At 48.2% G+C, this 19,674-nt stretch overlaps 1 protein-coding gene across 10 annotated transcripts in view; it reads left to right on the forward strand.

Moving 5' to 3' along the window:
• The window catches only part of MYH14 (myosin heavy chain 14), a 91,524-nt gene that overhangs the window by 36,357 nt on the left and 35,493 nt on the right, over positions 1-19,674 (forward strand). For 4 of the 10 annotated variants that reach the window (XM_033129563.1, XM_033129566.1, XM_033129565.1 and 1 more), the window contains exons 12-24: positions 1,448-1,566; positions 2,827-2,979; positions 3,442-3,615; positions 3,956-4,129; positions 5,691-5,805; positions 7,612-7,734; positions 9,454-9,641; positions 12,565-12,686; positions 14,613-14,682; positions 14,815-14,975; positions 16,043-16,151; positions 18,309-18,440; positions 19,307-19,513. In XM_033129563.1, coding sequence (XP_032985454.1) covers positions 1,448-1,566; positions 2,827-2,979; positions 3,442-3,615; positions 3,956-4,129; positions 5,691-5,805; positions 7,612-7,734; positions 9,454-9,641; positions 12,565-12,686; positions 14,613-14,682; positions 14,815-14,975; positions 16,043-16,151; positions 18,309-18,440; positions 19,307-19,513 — 1,847 coding nt within the window. The remainder of the gene's footprint in view (positions 1-1,447; positions 1,567-2,826; positions 2,980-3,441; positions 3,616-3,955; positions 4,130-5,690; positions 5,806-7,611; positions 7,735-9,453; positions 9,642-12,564; positions 12,687-14,612; positions 14,683-14,814; positions 14,976-16,042; positions 16,152-18,308; positions 18,441-19,306; positions 19,514-19,674) is intronic. The other 6 variants (XM_033129570.1, XM_033129571.1, XM_033129572.1 and 3 more) reach the window with 2 other exon arrangements.

Raw genomic sequence — 19,674 nt, forward strand, 5'->3', positions numbered from 1 at the left:
ACTGCCTTGCACATTATGTGCATTTTATTCAACCTTCTTATGTTGTTGCTTAAATTCTTCCCATATAATGCAAGGTTACTGTAGAAGAATTAGAAACTGCAATTGCACCAAAAAAAGGGGGGGGACTTAAATCCTCATGACCTCACCTCCCAGAAATAATCACTGTTGACATTTTGGTGTATTTCCTGCCACGTATTTTTCTTTTTCTTTTTTGTTTCTGCTGGAGCTGAGTATTTGTAGTAACTGTTTTCCCATTATGGTAGTGATAAATGCTTGAAAACATTTATTAATTCTCATTTTAATTCAGAGGAGAAACAAGAAACACACTTGCCTGCACAGCCCCACCCCCATTTTTGGCAAAAATATCTGTTAACATTTTGGCACCCAGGCATTTTTCTATGCAGTGTTTTTTCCTACAAAAATAGAATGTATATTACATAATGTTTTGTAACCCAAGTGTTTTCCTTTTAGTGTATTACATATTTTGTTCTGTTTCATTAAATAGTTCCCAACGTAATTTTTCCCCACTGTTTTCTTGTAAAAAATTTTTAAACATATAGAAAAGTTGAAAGGACTTATTTAGTAATGTGTTATGTTTCTACATTTGCCAAAGGGTTTCATTCGCTGACCTCATTTTCATTCTAGACTGTTTACTTTTGTCATTGTAAATGATGTCTTATTTGTTTTTCCTTTCTCCCTCTTTTCCACAATATAGAAGAACAATTAATTAATTTTTCAGTATTTGTTTTGGGTTTGGCCACCTCAATGAACTCTTATTCCAGTTACTTTCCCCCCAACATTTTATTAGGAAATTATGAAACTTATAGAAAAGTTGAAAGAATTTTATAAGAAACCCCCAACTATCCACCACTTAGATTCTACCATTAGCATTTTACTACACTTTGCTTTATTAGATTTCTTTCCATCCATCATTCATCCACCTTATTTTCTTGTGCATTTTAAAGTTGCAGACATGGGTGCAGGTCACACATACACACTTCTGCCTTAATGTCTTTAACTGGCGCCCAATCTTTGTTTACAATTCTTTCTTTGATTCAAAATGAAATGTACCTATCATGAAATGTACACATCTTGTTTACTGTGTAATGAGTTTCCAATGTAATTTTTAGTGATGGTAGAACAGCTATTCAAATGGATGAACTCCACTCCCCTAACCAATCCCCAACTGTTGGGCATTCAGGTTGTTTCCTGTTTTTCTCCAGTGTAAACAATATTGTGATGAACAACCTCACAGTCCCATCTTTGCTCCCATCCAGGATTATTTTTGGCCACTTAGGTTCCCAGAAGAGAATGGTTGTGCCAAAGAACATGCACACATTTAAGACCTGTGATAACTCTAGTGAGAAAGGCTGTTCCACCAACGGGAGGGGGCGCTGCCATGGCCACTTCCCAGTGCTGATCTGATCTTGGTACCTCTCACCCTCAGCTGCCCAGAAACTCTGCCGCCTCCTGGGTCTGGGGGTGACAGATTTCTCCCGCGCCCTGCTCACCCCCCGCATCAAAGTTGGCCGAGACTATGTGCAGAAAGCGCAGACCAAGGAACAGGTGAGTGGTGCTGGTGATGGGAGGGCACAAGGCGAGCTGGGTGCCACGGTCCTGGGTCTTTAAGCAGCTCATGCCGTTTTTCCTTGCTCATTCAACAAACTTTTGCTGAATGTCTGCTGGGTTACCGAGTCTGGTCTAAGTGCTGGGAATAAAAACAGTATTGGAAACAAAGTCATGCCCTCAGGGAGCTCAGGCTGTAGTAGGGAAACAGATAATAAAAGAAGATAAATAAACAGGATGCTTGTAGGTGGCGATGTCTTCTCTGAAGAGGGGGCTTAGGGCGGTCAGGAAGTTCCTCTCTGAGGGAGTAATGTTCGAGTTGAACCTAGACGGTTAAAGGCAGAGGGTACAGCCCATGTAAAGGCCCTGGGGCTGGAGCAAGCTTGGCAAGTTGGGAATGTTAAGGAGGTCATTGAGACTAGAGAGTGGGGAAGAGGGTGGTTGAAGCTGCAGTCAGAGAGGTTGGGAAGGGACAGATCACGCAGGATCTTAGGGACCACAGTAAGGAGGTGAGTTTTATTCAGAGTGCAGCAGGTCAGCAAGGGTTTAAGCCAGGGAACAACTTGATTCAGTTTGTCTTTTGTAAAGACCCATTGTCTACTGTGTGAAGAATTGGGTCCAGGGAGCACAGGTGGAAGCGGGGAATCATGAGTAGGCTGCTGCAATAGTCCAGGCAAATGACAATGCGGCTCAGACCAGGGTGGCAGCAGTGGGAGTGGAGAGAAATTGACACAAGCTAGAGGTTTTGAGAATCCAGGTTTTGGGCGGAGGCCTCTGTTTGGCCCCAGGCTGGACTTGAGGTACTAGGACGAAGAAGACACAGTGGGGGAGATAAGGACTAAACATTGGGGGTCACGCTGACCTAGGCTCCACTCTTACCTGAGGTACTATTGTTAGGATCCATTTTACAGATAAAGAAATGGGCACAGAGAGGTTTATTCACATGTCTGAAGTCACACAGCCACTACATGGCAGAGCCAGGATTCAAACCCAGGTTGCCAGGCTCCAGAGACCACCCTCTTAACTGTTACACTGTTGAAAGGGGTTCAAGGGGTGGGAAGGATTAATGAACTAATAGGCCCTGAGCACTTCACACAGTGCCTGGCACACAGTAGGGTTTCAATAATGGTTGGCTGTTTGTTGTTCATTGCATCATTCTTGAGGGGCCCGGTCCCCACGCAGTGTTTTCTTGCCGCCCGGGGGGTGGACTGAGGCCACTGATGTGCAGGCCCAGCCCTCACTGTGTGCCCTGCCCCGTAGGCTGACTTCGCGCTGGAGGCCCTGGCCAAGGCCACCTACGAGCGCCTCTTCCGCTGGCTGGTTCTGCGCCTCAATCGTGCTTTGGACCGCAGCCCCCGCCAGGGCGCCTCCTTCCTGGGCATCCTGGATATCGCCGGCTTTGAAATCTTCCAGGTCTGTACTTTGTGCCGCCAGAGGGCCAGGAGGGGCCATCACTCCGGCCCTGTTCCTCTTGCTCTGGTTCCCATCCCCCCTTGCTGGGTTCCCATCCCACCTCTCTGGGTTCCCATCCCCCCTTTCTGGGTCCCCGTCCCCTCTCTCTGGGTCCCTGTCCCCCCTCACTGGATCCCTGTCCCCCCTCTCTGGATCCCCATCCCTCCTTCTGGGTCCCCGTCCCCTCTCTCTGGGTCCCTGTCCCCCCTCTCTGGGTCCCTGTCCCCCCTCTCTGGATCCCCATCCCTCCTTCTGGGTCCCCGTCCCCTCTCTCTGGGTCCCTGTCCCGCCTCTCTGGGTCCCCGTCCCCTCTCTCTGGGTCCCTGTCCTCTGTCTCTGTGTTCTTGCCCCCATCCCCCCGGGCCCCCATATTCTCTCTCTGGGTCCTGTCCCCTCTCTTACGCATCCCCTCATCCTCTACAGCTGAACTCCTTCGAGCAGCTGTGCATCAACTACACCAACGAGAAGCTGCAGCAGCTCTTCAACCACACCATGTTCGTGCTGGAGCAGGAGGAGTACCAGCGCGAGGGCATTCCCTGGACCTTCCTCGACTTCGGCCTTGACCTGCAGCCCTGCATCGACCTCATCGAGCGGCCGGTGAGCCCGTGGCACCTCCCCCCCCACCGCCATACCCACCTCCATTACCGGCCATGGCCGTGGTCCAGCTCCTCACCCTGCTGGCCGCAGGCCTCCCCATCAGGAAAATGCACAAAATGACATCGGTTCGTGTGACCGCTAGATAATACAACCTGAAATGTGCCTGCCACAGGGCCTGGCTTGAATCAAAGGGTAACTGACAGCTGTAACTGTAACTATTGTTCTCACTCACATTTGGTTGTAAGTCCAAGTGTCACTTACGAGAACTAAAAATTAGCTGCAACCGAAGTGTCCAATATTTGGTGATCTGACTTAGTCTCCCCTTCCTGTCAATGGCCAGGCCAACCCCCCCGGGCTCCTGGCCCTGCTGGACGAGGAGTGCTGGTTCCCAAAGGCCACAGACAAGTCCTTCGTAGAGAAGGTGGCCCAGGAGCAGGGTGGTCACCCCAAGTTCCAGCGGCCGAGGCACCTGCGAGATCAGGCCGACTTCAGCGTCCTACACTATGCGGGCAAGGTAGGGTTGGGGACCAGCCTTGGGGCACGTGGGCGGGAGTGGGGTCCACTTGGCTACAAGTATAGGGAGGGTACAGAGGGAAAGCAGGGGCCACCAGGTGTCCACTGGGACAAGACACTGCCAGGGCAGGGACCAGGAAAGTCCAAGGTGGAGCAAGGACTCCACCTTGCTGATGAAATCAGCAAAGGTTCCACAAGGAGAGGGTATTTGTGGTGGGTTTTGAGGGATGGATAGGAGTTCACCAGGTGGAGAATTATGTGCATTTTATCCACTCACTTGGCAAACATATGCTTTTTGTGTGCTCAGCCCTTTGTTGAGTAAAGCTAAGGCTCCAAGTCAGACATGGTTTCTGTTCTCACAAAGGTCCTTATCTGGAAGGGACACAAATAAAGACTATTAGGATATAAGGATGATAGGTGCTTTCATGGGGACAGCTAAGGGCAGTGTCAAAGCCCAGAGGAGGAATGCCATGGGAAGTTTTCACAGAGGAGAATGATGCTGGGTCTGAAATCTAAACCAAGGATCACCAAACACTTGCTGTAAATAGTTTCAGCTTTGTGGGCCAGTCTCTGTCACAACCACACAGGAAGGAAGCCACAGATAATACATAAATGAATATATAAATGAAGGTTGTAGTCCAATAAATCTTCACATACAAAAAGAAGTAGGCTGTACTTTGTTTCCCCTAAAATAAGACCTAGCCGGACATTCAGCTCTAATGCGTCTTCTGGAGAAAAAATTAATATAAGACCTGGTCTTATATTATATTATGTTAGATAAGACCCAGTCTTATAGTAAAAAAAGACCACGGCTTATATAAATTTTTGCTCCAAAAGACTCATTAGAGCTGATTGTCCAGCTAGGTCTTATTTTCGGGGAAACACGGTAGTTTGTTGATCCCTGGTCTAAATGATGAGTAACAGGTAGCCAGAAAGGATGGGTGAAGGGCTCTCCAGGCAGAGGGAACAGCATACACAAATGCTGGGAGGCAGAAGCCCCATGTGTCTGTGTCTAGCATTCTGTGCCTTTCCCATACATTTTCTAAGATCTCTCGGGAGCCCAGCCCTGTGCTGGGCTGAGTCAGACCTGGGTCCTGGCCTCCGGCAGCCCTTGTCTGGTGGAGGGAACATGTAGAGGTAGTTGTAGTGGTCATAACTGTGACCCTGGGAGCCTCAAAGCAAAGCCCTGAATACTTCAAAGGAGCCAGCCATGGGAAAATCCACAGCGAGGGAATCCCAGGCAGTGGGGACTGCAGGGGGGAAACCGCTGAGGTGGAAATGCGCTGGCACGTTTGAGGAACAGTGCGGAGGCCAGTGTGACTGGAGTAGAATGGATAAGGAAGTGCTGGTAGATGAGATGGTAGAGGTGGGCAGGGAAGTAAGGGAGAGGACCATGCTGGTGGAGGGTGCAGTTCAGAATATGGACACAAGGTGGCACCAATGTTCTCTTCTGTGGTGAGCCCGAGAGCTGGGCATCTCAGAGCTTCTGGGAGGCTCGTTGGGATATCTGGAGTGCTAATGAACCTGCAAGTTCATCAACCTCAATATCTGACTTCATTCAGGTTGACTACAAGGCCAATGAATGGCTGATGAAAAACATGGACCCTCTGAATGACAACGTTGCAGCCCTCCTGCACCAGAGCACGGACCGGCTAACTGCAGAGATCTGGAAAGATGGTGAGAATCAGCTTCCCCTGTCCCTGTCCCTGGAGCTCTGGGCATCCCTTCTCCGAAACCACAGTATGAGCAACTGTGTTTCAGAAGCTGAGTTCTGAACCTGAGTTGTCTGCTCAGAGGCAGAACTGATGTAGGCAGGTCAGTCTCACAATAATGTTCCTACTTAGTGATTGATTGATTGATTGATTGATATCTCAAGCAAGCATCATATTCAATGATATAACACTCCTCCTTAATCAGAAACAAGACAAGGATACCCACTGTCAACACTGCTGTGAAACACTGTTTTGGTGATACTGGCCTATGCAATCAGACCAGAAAAATAAATAAGTATGTGAATATGGTAAAGAAAGAGATAACTTATTATTTGTAGATGGCATTGATCCCTTGAAAAATCAAGAGATTTGACTGAAAAAGAATTAATAACAAGAAAATGCAGAAGAGTGGTATTTTACAGATTGGTCAATGTTTGGGCTTTGCTTTCTTTGCTTTTTCACAGGGTTCCCTTCAGGAACCCCGGGAAGGAGAAAGGAGCAACAGATCTAGATATAGTTTTAGAGCGTTTTCTTGCTCCAAAAAGACTGAATTTAGCCATCAGTCTTTTCGAAATGACACTTCCAGAGACATGGGCAGAAAAGCCAAATGTCTTTGTGGTAGGGCCCTACATTTTCCCAAGCCTTGTCTGTTGCCATCCCCCTCATCCTTAGAGGAGGTTTGAGAGACGGTTTAATGCGACTGGCAGGGCTAGCATCTTGATTTTTCCTGATTTCAGCTTTCTTGATTCTGTCAGTTTGCCTTAATCTTTTATTGAAGTGAAAAGCATAGTTGTAGAAGTGCTAGCCCATATAATTAGATGAGGGAACAAAATAAACAAGATGAGTGGTTGCCAAAACGAACTCACAAAGCAAAAAGGGTATGGGGTACCTTGATCTTGTGAGCTGATTTTAGAAAGAGAAATTTGATATTTGTGTCTCATATACTTTACATGAGAAGGATTGGAAAGTAGCATTTGATGTTCAGCAGCAAAACCAGATTCTGCTGTGAGAATCGTCTCCTTCAGGCTGAAAATCTTCCCCTTCCCAACTTCTTTAAAATCTGTGCCTCATTCATGGATACACATTGGTCCCCTGTGATCCCCCATATGCCCCAACCCATATATTCCTGGATCTCAAAGGATTCCAAGAGAGAAAGTGGAAGCAGCAAAGCCTCTTGAGACCTAGACTGGAACCTGGCAGGGTTACTTTTCCACAGTTCTCCTGAACAAAGCAGTCCTAGGCCAGCTCAGATTCGAGGAGATGCAAGTCACAGTGAGGGTTGGGAAACGGGGGCCATTTTTTCATCAGTTTCTATTACAGTTGCCCTGAACTCAGAGTTGGATGCCCAGCATCCTGGCAGCCCAGGGGAAAAGGCAAATGAGACAAGTTCTCCTCAGAGAAGCAAACACAAGCAGGGTGAAAGCATTGAGTTAGTCCTCGAGCTTCCTGGCAGCCAGGGCAAAAATGGATACCTAATGAAACATACAGAGCCAACCTCTAGGGAGAGAGCTTTTCCCCCTGGCACTGAGTTCTCACAGAGGACATTTGTCCTTTCAGCCAACATTGATGCCCTCAGTGGATAGACACAAAGGTGAACAGGCCCGTCTCCTTGGCTTTAAAGGTTTATGGCCAGCACTCAGGTTTTCCCTCCTGCTTTGCCCTGTGCTGTTGACTAATAACCCTCTCTCTTTTTCTTCCTGCCACCTTCTTTCCTTCCTCTCTTCTCATGCTACTTCCTTTGCATTTCCCTCCATCTTTCCTCATCCCCCAGAAAATGGGGGCTTCCAGCAGTTCTCTTTCCTTGGCTCCTTCCCACCGCCACCCCCAGGATCTTCAGGGAGGCACAGCTCTGCCATTTCTCCGTCAGGGGGTGGGTGTTGCTCTGCATCGATGGGTGAGATTTGCTGGACAAGGAGGGTGGGTCTGTCGGACTGGGAACCTGGTTTTGAACCTGGTTTTGTCCCCTCTCCTCTCCATAAGGAGGTTTCTCAGGCTTCTTCTTCCTCCTTGTCAGCTCCCTTAGCAGTTTCCAGACTGAATGCCTTCTTCTAACTAAACTGCATGTAAAAGTACAAACAACTGCGATAGTATCAGCTGAAATTTACTGATTGTTTACTATGTTCTGTGCACTGTGCAAAGCCTTTTTACGATTATTAATACATAGAATCCTCTGAGCAACCCAATGAGGCAGGTGTTAGTATATTGCCCCATTACACAGATGAGGAAATTGAAGCACAGAGAGGTTAAGTGACCAGCGCAAGGTCACACAGCCAGTAAGTGGCAGAGCAGGGATTTGAACGCAGGACATCGGATCCCAGAGTCTTAGCTTTTACCTGTGCTATAAGAACTTAATCAGTGATAATTATCATTTTGATGATAACTGGAAGTGTGGCGGTGGGAGGGAGAGCTGAACCTGGGGAGGAAAATGCCATATATCTGTTTCGCCTCTGATGACCGTCATCATTGGAGACAGCAGGACATCAGATTTTGGGCCAGCTGCAGGATCCTGAGAAACAAGGCATGATTCGATCATTGAATTTGAGACAAAGGAATGAGTGTTCCTCACTAGCGAAGTGACACCATCAAATGACAATAGAGAAACAGAGTTACCATGAAATCCGGCCTTTCTAGAAAAATGCTCAATATGGAGGCAGATTATTTCAAATATTTAATGTAAAAGCCAGGCTTTATTACATTTTTAATGTGACTCTGTTTCAGGTTCCTAAAAACGCAATTGTGCTGTGTTTGTGATTGCCCTTTCCCCTCTCTGTGCCTCTGTTTCCTCATCTGTAAAATGGGGCAATTCTTTTTTTTAAAAAATTTCATTGGGGACTATTGGGGAATGGTGTGTTTCTTCAGGGACCATCAACTCCAAGTTGTTGTCCATCAGATGTGGAGAGCGCAGCTCAGCTCCAAGTCCAGTCGCCGTTTTTAATCTTAGTTGCAGGGGGCACTGCCCACCATCCCAATGCGGGAATTGAACTGGCAACCTTGTTGAGAGCTCGCACTCTAACCAACCGCGCCATCCGGCCGCCCCACCGGCAGCTCAGCGGCAGCTCGTTGTCTTCAATCTAGGTTGTGGAGGGCGCAGCTCACCGGCCCATGTGGGAATCAAACCCGCAACCCTGTTGTTCAGAGCTCGCACTTTAACCAGCTGAGCCATCGGGCCTCCAAAATGGAGCAATTCTTACAGGCCCATAAATAAGCCAGTGTATGTAAAGTGCTTTGAGCAGTGGCTGGCAGAGAATATGTGCTAAATAAACATTTGCTGTTGTCATTGTCATTTGTCGATAAGGGAAATGGAGATCATATTCTTGAGGAGAAGAGGTGTCAGAGGACAGGGTTCAAGAGGACTCCCACTGCCTGGGTTCAAATCCTAGATCTGCAGTTTCTAAGCTGTGTGGCCTTGGGCACAGTCTTCTACCTTTCTGAGCCTCAGTTTGCCTGTCAGTCCAATGGGGCTGGTAATACCTACCTTAGCAGTCAGTGTGAGTTATTTCATATGTAAACTGTCAGATCCTATAAATGATAAGACCCTTGACCTTTGGCCAACCCAGCCCCCCCCAAACCCGGATCCCATTCTTTCCCTACATCTGATTTCCTCTTCACACAGTGGAGGGCATCGTGGGTCTGGAGCAGGTGAGCAGCCTTGGGGACGGCCCACCAGGTGGCCGCCCCCGCCGGGGCATGTTCCGGACTGTGGGACAGCTCTACAAGGAGTCTCTGAGCCGCCTCATGGCCACACTCAGCAACACCAACCCCAGCTTCGTCCGCTGTATTGTACCCAACCATGAGAAGAGGGTAAGTGACCCAGCCCGGGGATTGGGGCAGCTCTGGCTGCTAGATTTGGCAGCCAAGAGATTAAGTGACCCGGCCGGGGATTGGGTAAAGGCCTGGCTGCTGGACTTGGCTGGAGCCACATCTGGTCCCAGGCTCACCTCTGACTGGCTGTGTGACTTTGAGTGAGTTACTTCCCCTCCCAGACTCAAGGCCCTGTTAGGAAAGTTCATTCATTTATGGGGACTTAAATTTTATTGAGCACCTACTAAGTGCCAGGTACTAGGGATACATTAGAGAGAGAAGTACAGCCAACCCCTATTGTCACAGTCTAATGAGGAACACAGACATGCAACTAAGTACTCACAATGAATGTCCAATGGAATTTGTAGGGGTGGTAAGTGTCACATAAAGTTTGATCTGGTCAGTGAAGTCACAGAAGGCTCCCTGGAGGAAGTGTCAACTGAGCTCTGAAGGATAAGTGTTATGCTGAGCAGAACAGCTCATGCAAAGGTCCTGTGGTAGGTCAGAGCATGGAAGGTCCAAGACATAGAAAGAAGGCTGTTGGAGCTGGAGCTGTCACGTAGGTGTGGAGAGACCATGCCTGGCCTCCCAGAGCACTGAAAGTTTTTTTTGTTGGGAAAATCAGAGAACAGGCTCTGTAGAGAAGGGTCAACGTGAGTGGAAAATGAGACCACAAAATTAGGTGCTTGAGGCTTACACTGTCCTCAGAAAGTAGCTGTGGTTATTGGGTGGGTGGATCTCTGTGTGTGTATCCTTTCTCTTGTCTGCAAACACCATATTTTATCAAATCTAAGGCACTTTTATTTCTGACACTTTAGCATCTCTGAAATTGGGATGTGGCTTATAATCAATGGCTTGTCACTTTAATTGACAGTGCTTTTTCTTTCTTGGTGGTATATAAAATAACAGTGTGTCTTACAATTGATGGTAGCTTATATTTGATGAAATATGGCACGCCTGGACAGCCATTTCTCTAAGAAGCCTTGGTCCTTTTTAGTGGAGAATGATACTTAGAGTCTAAGATCTGGGTGCTAGGTGCACTCGATGGTATTAGGGTGTCACTCCCAGGACCTCTCAGTAAACAGCTATGTATATATGCACAGATGTATATACATGCATATACATAGGTATACACATGTACACACATATATGTATATACACATTTACTTTTATATTTATTCTTAGAACTAGCTTTCTATATTGAAAGGCATGAGTTCATACCAGTATGTCAAGTCTAGCCCAATGTCACAGAGTTCATTGTAACTGTTTCCCCTTTACAAGTTTGTAACTTTTTTTTTTTTTTTTGCAACAAGGAGAAACCTGGGTCCTATAATACAGTACATATTTACTTGTTTTCTGAGTCCCCTTTTATGTAGTCAACCTCCTAACTTTGCTGGGCATCTCCCTTCTTGAGCCTGCCAAATGTTTTTTCGAAGAGTGGGATGGAGGAAGGAAAGAAGGAAGGAAGAAAACAAAATGTTCTTGTGAGAACTTCCTATTTATTATTTCCAATTTTCAGCTATTTTCAGCTATTTCTCTGGGGCTCTTTTGATTGTGAGAGTGTCAACTTTGGCTTAAGCAAAAGTGAGAATGTGTAGGTTCACATAATTGAAAATTCCACTATTGGGTTCAGTTATAGCTGAATCCAGGTGTTCAAATGGTGGTGTCAGGAATCTTTTTCCTTTTCTTGGATCTGCTTTTCTATGTGTTGCCTTCTATCTGAAGAAATCTCTCTCTTCCTCCTGGGAGTGGCAAGGCAGACTGCAGCGGCTCCAGGCTTTCATTCTTCTTGTTCAGCAACCCTAGGGGAAAGAGAGGACCTCTTGCCTCGTGGGTCTAGCAGAAGTCCCAGGGCTGGCTCTCATTGGCCAGGATGGCTCTTGTGCCCACCCCTGGACCAGTCACTCTGATTGGCCAGGCCTGGGTCACATGACCATGCATGGAGCCATGGTAATATCAGTTCTATACACTTATGGACTGAGAGCAGAGGGGGAGGGATCACTCCCTCCCACAATATTGAAGCCTTATTGCCAAGGAATACAGGATATATATAGTTATAGGTAAACAGAAACTCCTTTTTGCCAGAACATGAATAAACCTGAGGGCAGGGACTTTTATCTCTTTGTTCACAGCTGAGTCCCCAATACCTAGAACAATGCATGGCATATAGTGAATATTCAATAAATGTTTAATGAATGCATAAATATTAGAAAAGCCTAGATGGCCCTAGAAAAAAATCCAGACTTGTGGTTTGCATGTTTTAATTCCTACCCTCCAGAGATTCAGATTCTGCCTTGGGCTAGGGCCAGAGCATTGGATTTTTGGTTTGTTTGAAGTTTCCCAGGGAGTGCCAGTGTGTTGCCTGAGCCGAGAATAACTAATCTAGAAGGTTCCATAAGAAACTGGGGAATTGTGTTGACTATTCTAGGGGCTGGAGCAAGGCAAAAGTTCTCTTTTGGAATGTATCATTTAAATTTTTGTACTGCTTAGATTTTTACCATTTTTATCATTTTTACCAAAAATAATGATTTATGGGCTTTGTTCACACAACACCTTGGCCAACTCTCCTATATGCTAATTCAGCTTCCCTAGCCTTCCTCCCTTCTGTCCTCCTTAGCATCTATTGTTATTTACTTCTTTTGTTTATTAATGATTTCTTGACCACATTTATTGTCAATCTTTCCCAGTGGACTGTGAGCTCCCTCAGGGCAGGGATTTCTGCCTGACACGTAGTAGGTGCTCAGTAAATTAGGTTGAACCGTATGAAATTGCCAATCATTTTTCGACGGGCCAAAATGGCCATTCCCCCTGGGGTCCCTTGGCTGCAGTCCTCCAATGAGTGGTACCCCCCCGGATCCAATGAGTGGCGCCCCCTCCCCCAGTGGCCACCGCTGACCCCTCGTGTACGACCCTCTCTCTGCAGGCCGGGAAGCTGGAGCCCAGGCTGGTGCTGGACCAGCTGCGCTGTAACGGCGTCCTGGAGGGCATCCGTATTTGTCGTCAGGGCTTCCCAAACCGGATTCTTTTCCAGGAATTCCGGCAGAGGTGAGCTGCGTGTGGGATGGGGTGGGGCTTGGATCTGGAAGCCACCATACTTGTGTCCCAAGTCCCCCACTGCTATTTCTGAGCCAGGGGACTCCAGGCAAGTTCCTTAGGTTTGCTGGGCCTTAGTTTTCTCCTCTGTGATGTAGGAGAGCAATACCTACTCGGTGTGCTCCCTGAGAGAAAGGGCGTAGAGTTCTCTGCTGCAATCGGCATTGCTTTAAAAATGCAGTGGAATACGATAAAACAAAAAATATCAACATACAAGAAGCAATAATATGGTAAGTATTACAATAGAAACTATACCTCATACAAGCTGCATTTAGCAGCACTGTCCAGAAATAGAACAATTAGAAATATACAATTTCAAATTTTCTAGTAGTCATATTTTTTAAAGTAAAAAGAAACAGGCAGAATTAATCTTGACATTTTATTTAACCCAGTACACCCCAGCTATTAGATAATATTAACATGTAGTCAGTATAAAAATAGATAATGAGATATCGTGCATACTTTTTTCCCTACCAAGTCTTCGAAATGCGGTATGTCTGATCCATAGCACATCTCAGTTCGGACACTAAATTTCCAGCAGTCAAAGTGAAATGTATGTAGTCCTATCAAAACAGCAAAGTTGTGTTTAACAGAAAAATTTTTTAAACTGCTTCAGTTTTTAAATTGAAATTTCACGTAGTGTAAATTAAATACAATTAAAAATCCAGTTACTCAATTGCCCAGGCTGCATTTCAGTAGTCACATGTGGCCGGCCAGTAGCTGCCGTATTGGTCAGTGCAGATCTGTAGTTTGCTACTCAAAGTGTGATCCCCGCACCAGCATCTCCTGGCAGCTTGTTAGAGACGCAAATTTTCAGGCCCGACCGAGTCTTATTGAACTAAGATCTGCATTTTAACAAGATCCCTGGTGATTGAGAATCACACACACACACACACACACACACACACACTCACACATTTCTTTTTTTTTTTCCTTGGACTAAATGAGGTCTTTTATTCTTGTATTTTCGCTCAGAAATTTGATTGACAGGACAAAAAAAAAAGAACTCTCATCAAAAAAAAGAACAAACTTAAAAAACAAAAACACACGTCAATTTACCATCATTACTTATCTAAGTTTCTGTTACTCAGTTCATTGTTCATACGTATAAATACTTTCCTAGGCACGTGACTACAGAGTAGATGCATTCTGGTCTTTCATTTACCATCTATTTGTTTCTAGTTGCACTTCAGATGCACAGATCTGCACTGATATAATAAATCATGCTCCTTGGCTGCCTCTGGGCACGTTATCTTCATCACTCCCTCCTTATGATATTTACTTTCTTGGTTAGACTCACACATTTCTTGATCACCAATCATAAAACAATGTATATTATATTTGACATGTATGTGTAGTATATTGTATATATAACACACTTTTATTTTATATGAAATGTCAAGATCCAGCAGGGGAAAGGCTCTGAGGACAGACACGTATAAAATGTATTATTTTTACTCTGAGTGGCGCTCAGAAATTTGAACGAAACTGATTTAAAGTGCTTAACTCAAGGCCTGACACATAAGAAGTATTCAAAAACTGCAGCTGCTTTTTCTGTGTGGGTTTTTCTCACATTTTCATCCTGAGACCCACTGCTGTTTTATATCTCGATGAAATACGGTGGTGATGTATAAAACACTCATAGTCAGCACGTGGTAAGTGTCCAGGGAGGGGGCGCTTTTATTGTCAGTGTCATTGGTGGTGATATTAACGCTTCTAGCCCAGTGTGTGGCACTCAGTAAATGATCGAATGTTCATTTTTCTTACTGTTCTTGTTATTATCATCATTGTTATCGCCATTTGTCACTCTGGGCACCGTGCCAGCCAGGGTGACGGTTTGCTGTAACTCTCATCCCCACCCCTCCCCGCCCACTGTAGGTATGAAATCCTGACACCCAACGCCATCCCCAAGGGCTTTATGGATGGGAAGCAGGCCTGTGAGAAGATGGTGAGTGTGTGTGTGTGTGTGTGTGTGTGTGTGTGCGCGCGCGCGCCTGGTCCCGGGAATGCAGGAGGGGTGCTGGGACCTGCCCTGTCATTGCCCCTCCTCGTCCTCACCCATTCCCCCCACCCCTCACAGATCCAGGCCCTGGAACTGGACCCCAACCTCTACCGTGTGGGGCAGAGCAAGATCTTCTTCCGGGCGGGGGTCCTGGCCCAGCTGGAAGAAGAGCGGGACCTGAAGGTCACAGACATCATTGTGTCCTTCCAGGCAGCTGCCCGAGGATACCTGGCTCGCAGGTGGGGCACCACACTTCTGGAGTCCCATTGGCTAGGGCTGGGACAGGCAGGGGTTGACCAGATAGCTCCACATAGCAGGGCCTCCAAGATGGTAGAATGGCTGAGAGACAAAGGGATAGAGTCGCTTGGTGCCCAGGCTTCTTGTTCTGCAGTCCCTGAGGCCCCTGTGGGCAGGCCCATTGCTGAGCAATGCTAAGGACACAGAGAAACACTAGACTCCGCCATAGGGTGACCAAGCATCCTGCTTTGCCTGGGACTGGAGGTTTCCCAGGAAGTGTGATTTTCAGTGCTGACACAGAGAAGCCCCAGGTAATGCAGGTCAAGGTCGTCATCCTACTGGCCAGTCCCTGAGGGACTCGAGTCTGAAAGGGGAGACAGATACCAGCACAAAGTGTCACAGTCTGGGGCAAGATGTGCTTTGAGGGGGGTCATACAAGTGCAGCGGAAGGCCCTGCAGACCAGGATGCCCCCAGGTTACACTTGATGACCAGGTGAGCAAAGGAGGATGGGAACGGTGTTCCAGGCAGGGCAACAGCTTGTGTGAAGGCCAGGTGATGTGAGAACCTGGCTCACCTCTGGAATGTGGGAAGTTTGTAGGAGTGTCTCCTTTTCCCTTGGAACTGGCCCAGAGGAAGGATCAGAGGAAAAGGGACTCCCAGACACCAGGCTGAGGGTCCAGGACCTTGTCCAGGCTGAGGGTCCAGGACCAGCCACAGAAGGGCTGGGAGCAGGGGAGGGGTAGGTGTAGAAAGATCCCTCTGGAGGCACATTGGGGATGGACTAAAGTCTGAGAGGCTGGGGAGGAAGCTAGGGTGAGGGTCTAGGGGGGCGAAGATGAGGCCTGAACTAGGACTTGGGGGCCAGCGGGGAGGGTACGGGGCAGAGAGAGTCGAGGGCAAGAGGAGTGATGAACTGTACACAAGAAGATTTACCAATACTACAATGATGCACACAGTAGGCATTTAATAATGGTTGGTTAGTTGACGGGAGCGTCACTCTGTTGCTAAGGGGGCTGGGCCTGGAGGGGCTGAGCACCCACCCTCCCACACGCCTGTTTCCCCACTCAGGGCCTTCCAGAAGCGGCAGCAGCAGCAGAGTGCACTGAGGGTCATGCAGCGGAACTGTGCAGCTTACCTCAAGCTGAGACACTGGCAGTGGTGGCGTCTCTTCATCAAGGTGAGGGCACTTGGGGAGATGAGGTGCCCTGAACAGCGAGGAGACAGGACCTTGGGGGCAGGTCTGCTTGAACAAGTGACTTCCTTTGTTTGGGTCTCAGTTTTCTGCGTCTGTAAAATGGGACCAAACAGCCTGACCTTTTTTAGCCAGGATTCTTTAGATAGCAAGTGACAAAAAAATCTGACTCAAACCAACATGAGTAAAAGATGCAGGATAGCTTCAGGTGCAGCTGGATCCAGGGCTGAGTTGGGAGTCCCGAGGACTCCCTCAGATTCAATGATTCCCTGGATCTCAGAAAAGCTATTGTACTCATAGTTATAGTTTATTACAGTGAAAGGACAGAGATTAAAATCAGCAATAATGATTGGTGCACAGGGCAGAATCCAGGGGAGAACAGGTGCTTCCTGTTGTCTCTCCCAGTGAAGTCAGATAGACAGCACATAATCTTCCAGAAACAATATTGCCTACTGGGGAAGTTCACCCGAGCCTCAGTGTCCAGAGTTTTTATTGGGGACAGTCACATAGGCATGGTTGACCGCCCGCGTGTTTGACCTTAGTCACTCAGTCTCCAGCCCTCCAGAGGTCCAGTTGATACCACGTGGCAGAAGCCTCCCAGATGAACAAAGTCATGCTTATCAGGAAGGGTATTCCAAGGGTTTAGAGATTATCTTCCAGGAGCTGGGCAAGAGCTGACCGGTCCTTCCTTTGAAGTGAGTGGGTTTTGGACAACTCAGGCCTACTGAGTTAACCCTTTATTGCACAAGGGCCCAAACAGTGATGTCTGTTAGTCAACATTCTGTGTCTCCCATTTGGCTTTCTTCTGTGATGGTCACCTGCACACTTTCCCCCATGGGAACCACCAGCAGATCGAGCCCCACTTCCTCAGCTAGGCCAGCAGGGGCTTTCTTATCTCAGAGCTCAGAGTCCCAGGTTTCATTCTCATGGCTTGTTGGAATCATGTGACCGTCCCAGACCAGTCCTTACACATCAGATGAGCCAGGTTGGTGTCATATGCCCACCCGAAACAGAGGGGCAGAGCCAGGTCTTCAGGCACTCTGTGAGCTTCGGGACAGGGTGTTCCCCCAATGGGGAACTGGACAGGAGGAAGGAGGGTGGAGATTTGGAGGTAAAAGCACCACTGTTCAGTGTAATTCTGAATACAGTGTCTAAGCTGTCAGCCTATATGCCCTCAGCCAGTGTTAACTGAGTACCTACTATGTTCCAGTAACTTTTTAGGGGATCGTGATAAGATGGTGAATAAAAACAGGCAGAGCTGTGCCCATGGAGCCCATGGTCTAGGGCAGGGGTCCGCAAACCCAGTGCAAGATGCCCGTTTTTGTAAATGCCCACTGGTTACTATATTGCCTGTGGCTGCTTTTGCATTATAGCAGCTGAGTGGAGTCGTTAAAATAGAGACAGGATGGCCTGCAAAGCCTCAAATGTTTCCTAGCTGGCCCTTTAAGAAAAAGTTTGCCTACCCTAGGTCAGGGGCTGGAGAGCAGGGGGTGTGGACAGGTAACAATGAATGAATCCCTCCAATAAATATAAAGTTATAGCTGTGATAAATGCTATGAATTAGGGCAGAAAAGAAAATAATAGAATAGAAAAAGACTTGCATGGAGACGAATCAAGTAGAGCTAAGAGCTGAATAGAAAGCAACAGAACAAATTATCCGAGTGTATCCCACTTAGCAAGGGGTGGTGGTTTTGTGAAACTTCCACTTTGGTTATTGATGTATGTGTGGTGCCGGTTAATCCCACCTGAATCGCACCACGTAAAGTGAGATAGATATGGTCTATCTCACCATAGACCCGGGACTAAGAACTTTGAGAAACAGTGTGGTATAGAATAGCAGCAGCCAGTGTCTCTTGTATGCACGGGCTTATTTAGCCAGAAAGGAACACATTTAGGGCTGCTTGCCACGTACCCCTGACTGTTCTTTCCAAGTGTGAACTCATTCTGAAAACCTTGTGCAGTAGGGGCTGTTATCATCCCCATCCTAGAGATGAGGACATAATGTGCTTGTCTGAGTCTCGCAGCTAGCCAGTGGAGGAGCTGGCCTTGGAACCCAGGAATCCCACCCTGCTCAGAGTGTGCGCTCTTAGCTCCTGGGCCATCCAGCCTCCCATCGATTCCGTTACCTTGACCTCCCCCTAGGTGAAGCCACTGCTGCAGGTGACGCGGCAGGATGAGGTGCTGCAGGCGCGGGCTCAGGAGCTGCAGAAAGTGCAGGAGCTACAGCAGCAGAGTGCCCGCGAGGCAGGCGAGCTCCGGACCCGCTTGACACAGGTAAGAAGTGGGGCCGTGGGTGGGGTGTGGCTGTGGGCGGAGCCAAGTTGAGGGGGGCGGGGATTCCAGCTGAGCCAGATGTGCGCAGGGCAGGGCTGTGGGGAGAAGGGGTAGGGTAGGGCAGAGCCAAGGCCTGCTGGGGCCCAATAGGATACAAAATTATGTGGTGTGGCTGAGCCGTGATGTACAGGAGGCAGGGCCCTGGGGATGGAGCCAGGGTATTGGGTGGGGGGCTGATTCTGCCAAACCTGGATGCCCAGCTGGCTGGGCTCCAGGAGCTCTGCCATGTGGCAGGGCTGTGGTTCACAGGCGTGGACTATTGATTGATTGTTTCCTGTATTTCTGGCGTCTTAAAATAATGCTGAAGCAAACCCCTTGAGCATTTGTCTGTTCACTTTTTCTGAACTATTTCCGTTGAGTAAATTGTTAGGCATAGGAGTGTGAAATGAGATGTGAGATGAGTGAAAGGCCTCTCTCGGGCTGTCTGGATGATGCACTGGAAGAGGCAGAGGCTGGAGTCTGGGAAAGAGGCTGGGGAGAGAATCCGCTGGGAGAGGATGGGGCCTGACCTGTTGGGGTTGGGGGGACAGAGGAGGGGACAGAGCGGAGAGAGTCAGGGGCAGGAGGGACCGGAGGGGCTGGGACTGATGGGCTGTGAGGAGGTGAGGGAGAGGATGGCACCCAGGGGTCTGACTCCGTGACGAGAAGGATGTGGAGTCATCCTGCGGTGGGGACCTGGGGTAGGAATGGCTTCAGGAGCTGTATGTCAGAGCAGAGCAAATCAGGACAGGAGGGACCTGGTGCTCCGCTGAAAGCCATCCTGGGAGCACTGCCTGCTGACCACTGACCTCCTACCCCATCCCTAGCTGGAAGAGGAGCGCACCCGCCTGGCAGAGCAACTGCGAGCAGAGGCAGAGCTGTGTGCTGAGGCCGAGGAGACCCGAGGGCGGCTGGCAGCCCGCAAGCAGGAGCTGGAGCTGGTAGTAGCAGAGCTGGAGGCCCGCGTGGGTGAGGAGGAGGAGTGCAGCCGCCAGCTGCAAAGTGAGAAGAAGAGGCTGCAGCAGCACATACAGGTCTGGTCTCCAAGTGCCCACAGGCCACCTCCCCCTACCCTTCTGTCTACCCCACCCACCTTTGCTTCTGCAAACCATGTGTCTTTGGACCATGAATCTGCAGAAAACTCAGCTCAAAGTGGCTTAAGCAAAAAGGATACTTTTTTTGGTTCAAATCATGG

Source organism: Rhinolophus ferrumequinum, chromosome 15 (genome assembly GCF_004115265.2).
Source record: "Rhinolophus ferrumequinum isolate MPI-CBG mRhiFer1 chromosome 15, mRhiFer1_v1.p, whole genome shotgun sequence".
NCBI classification, from domain to species: domain Eukaryota; kingdom Metazoa; phylum Chordata; class Mammalia; order Chiroptera; family Rhinolophidae; genus Rhinolophus; species Rhinolophus ferrumequinum.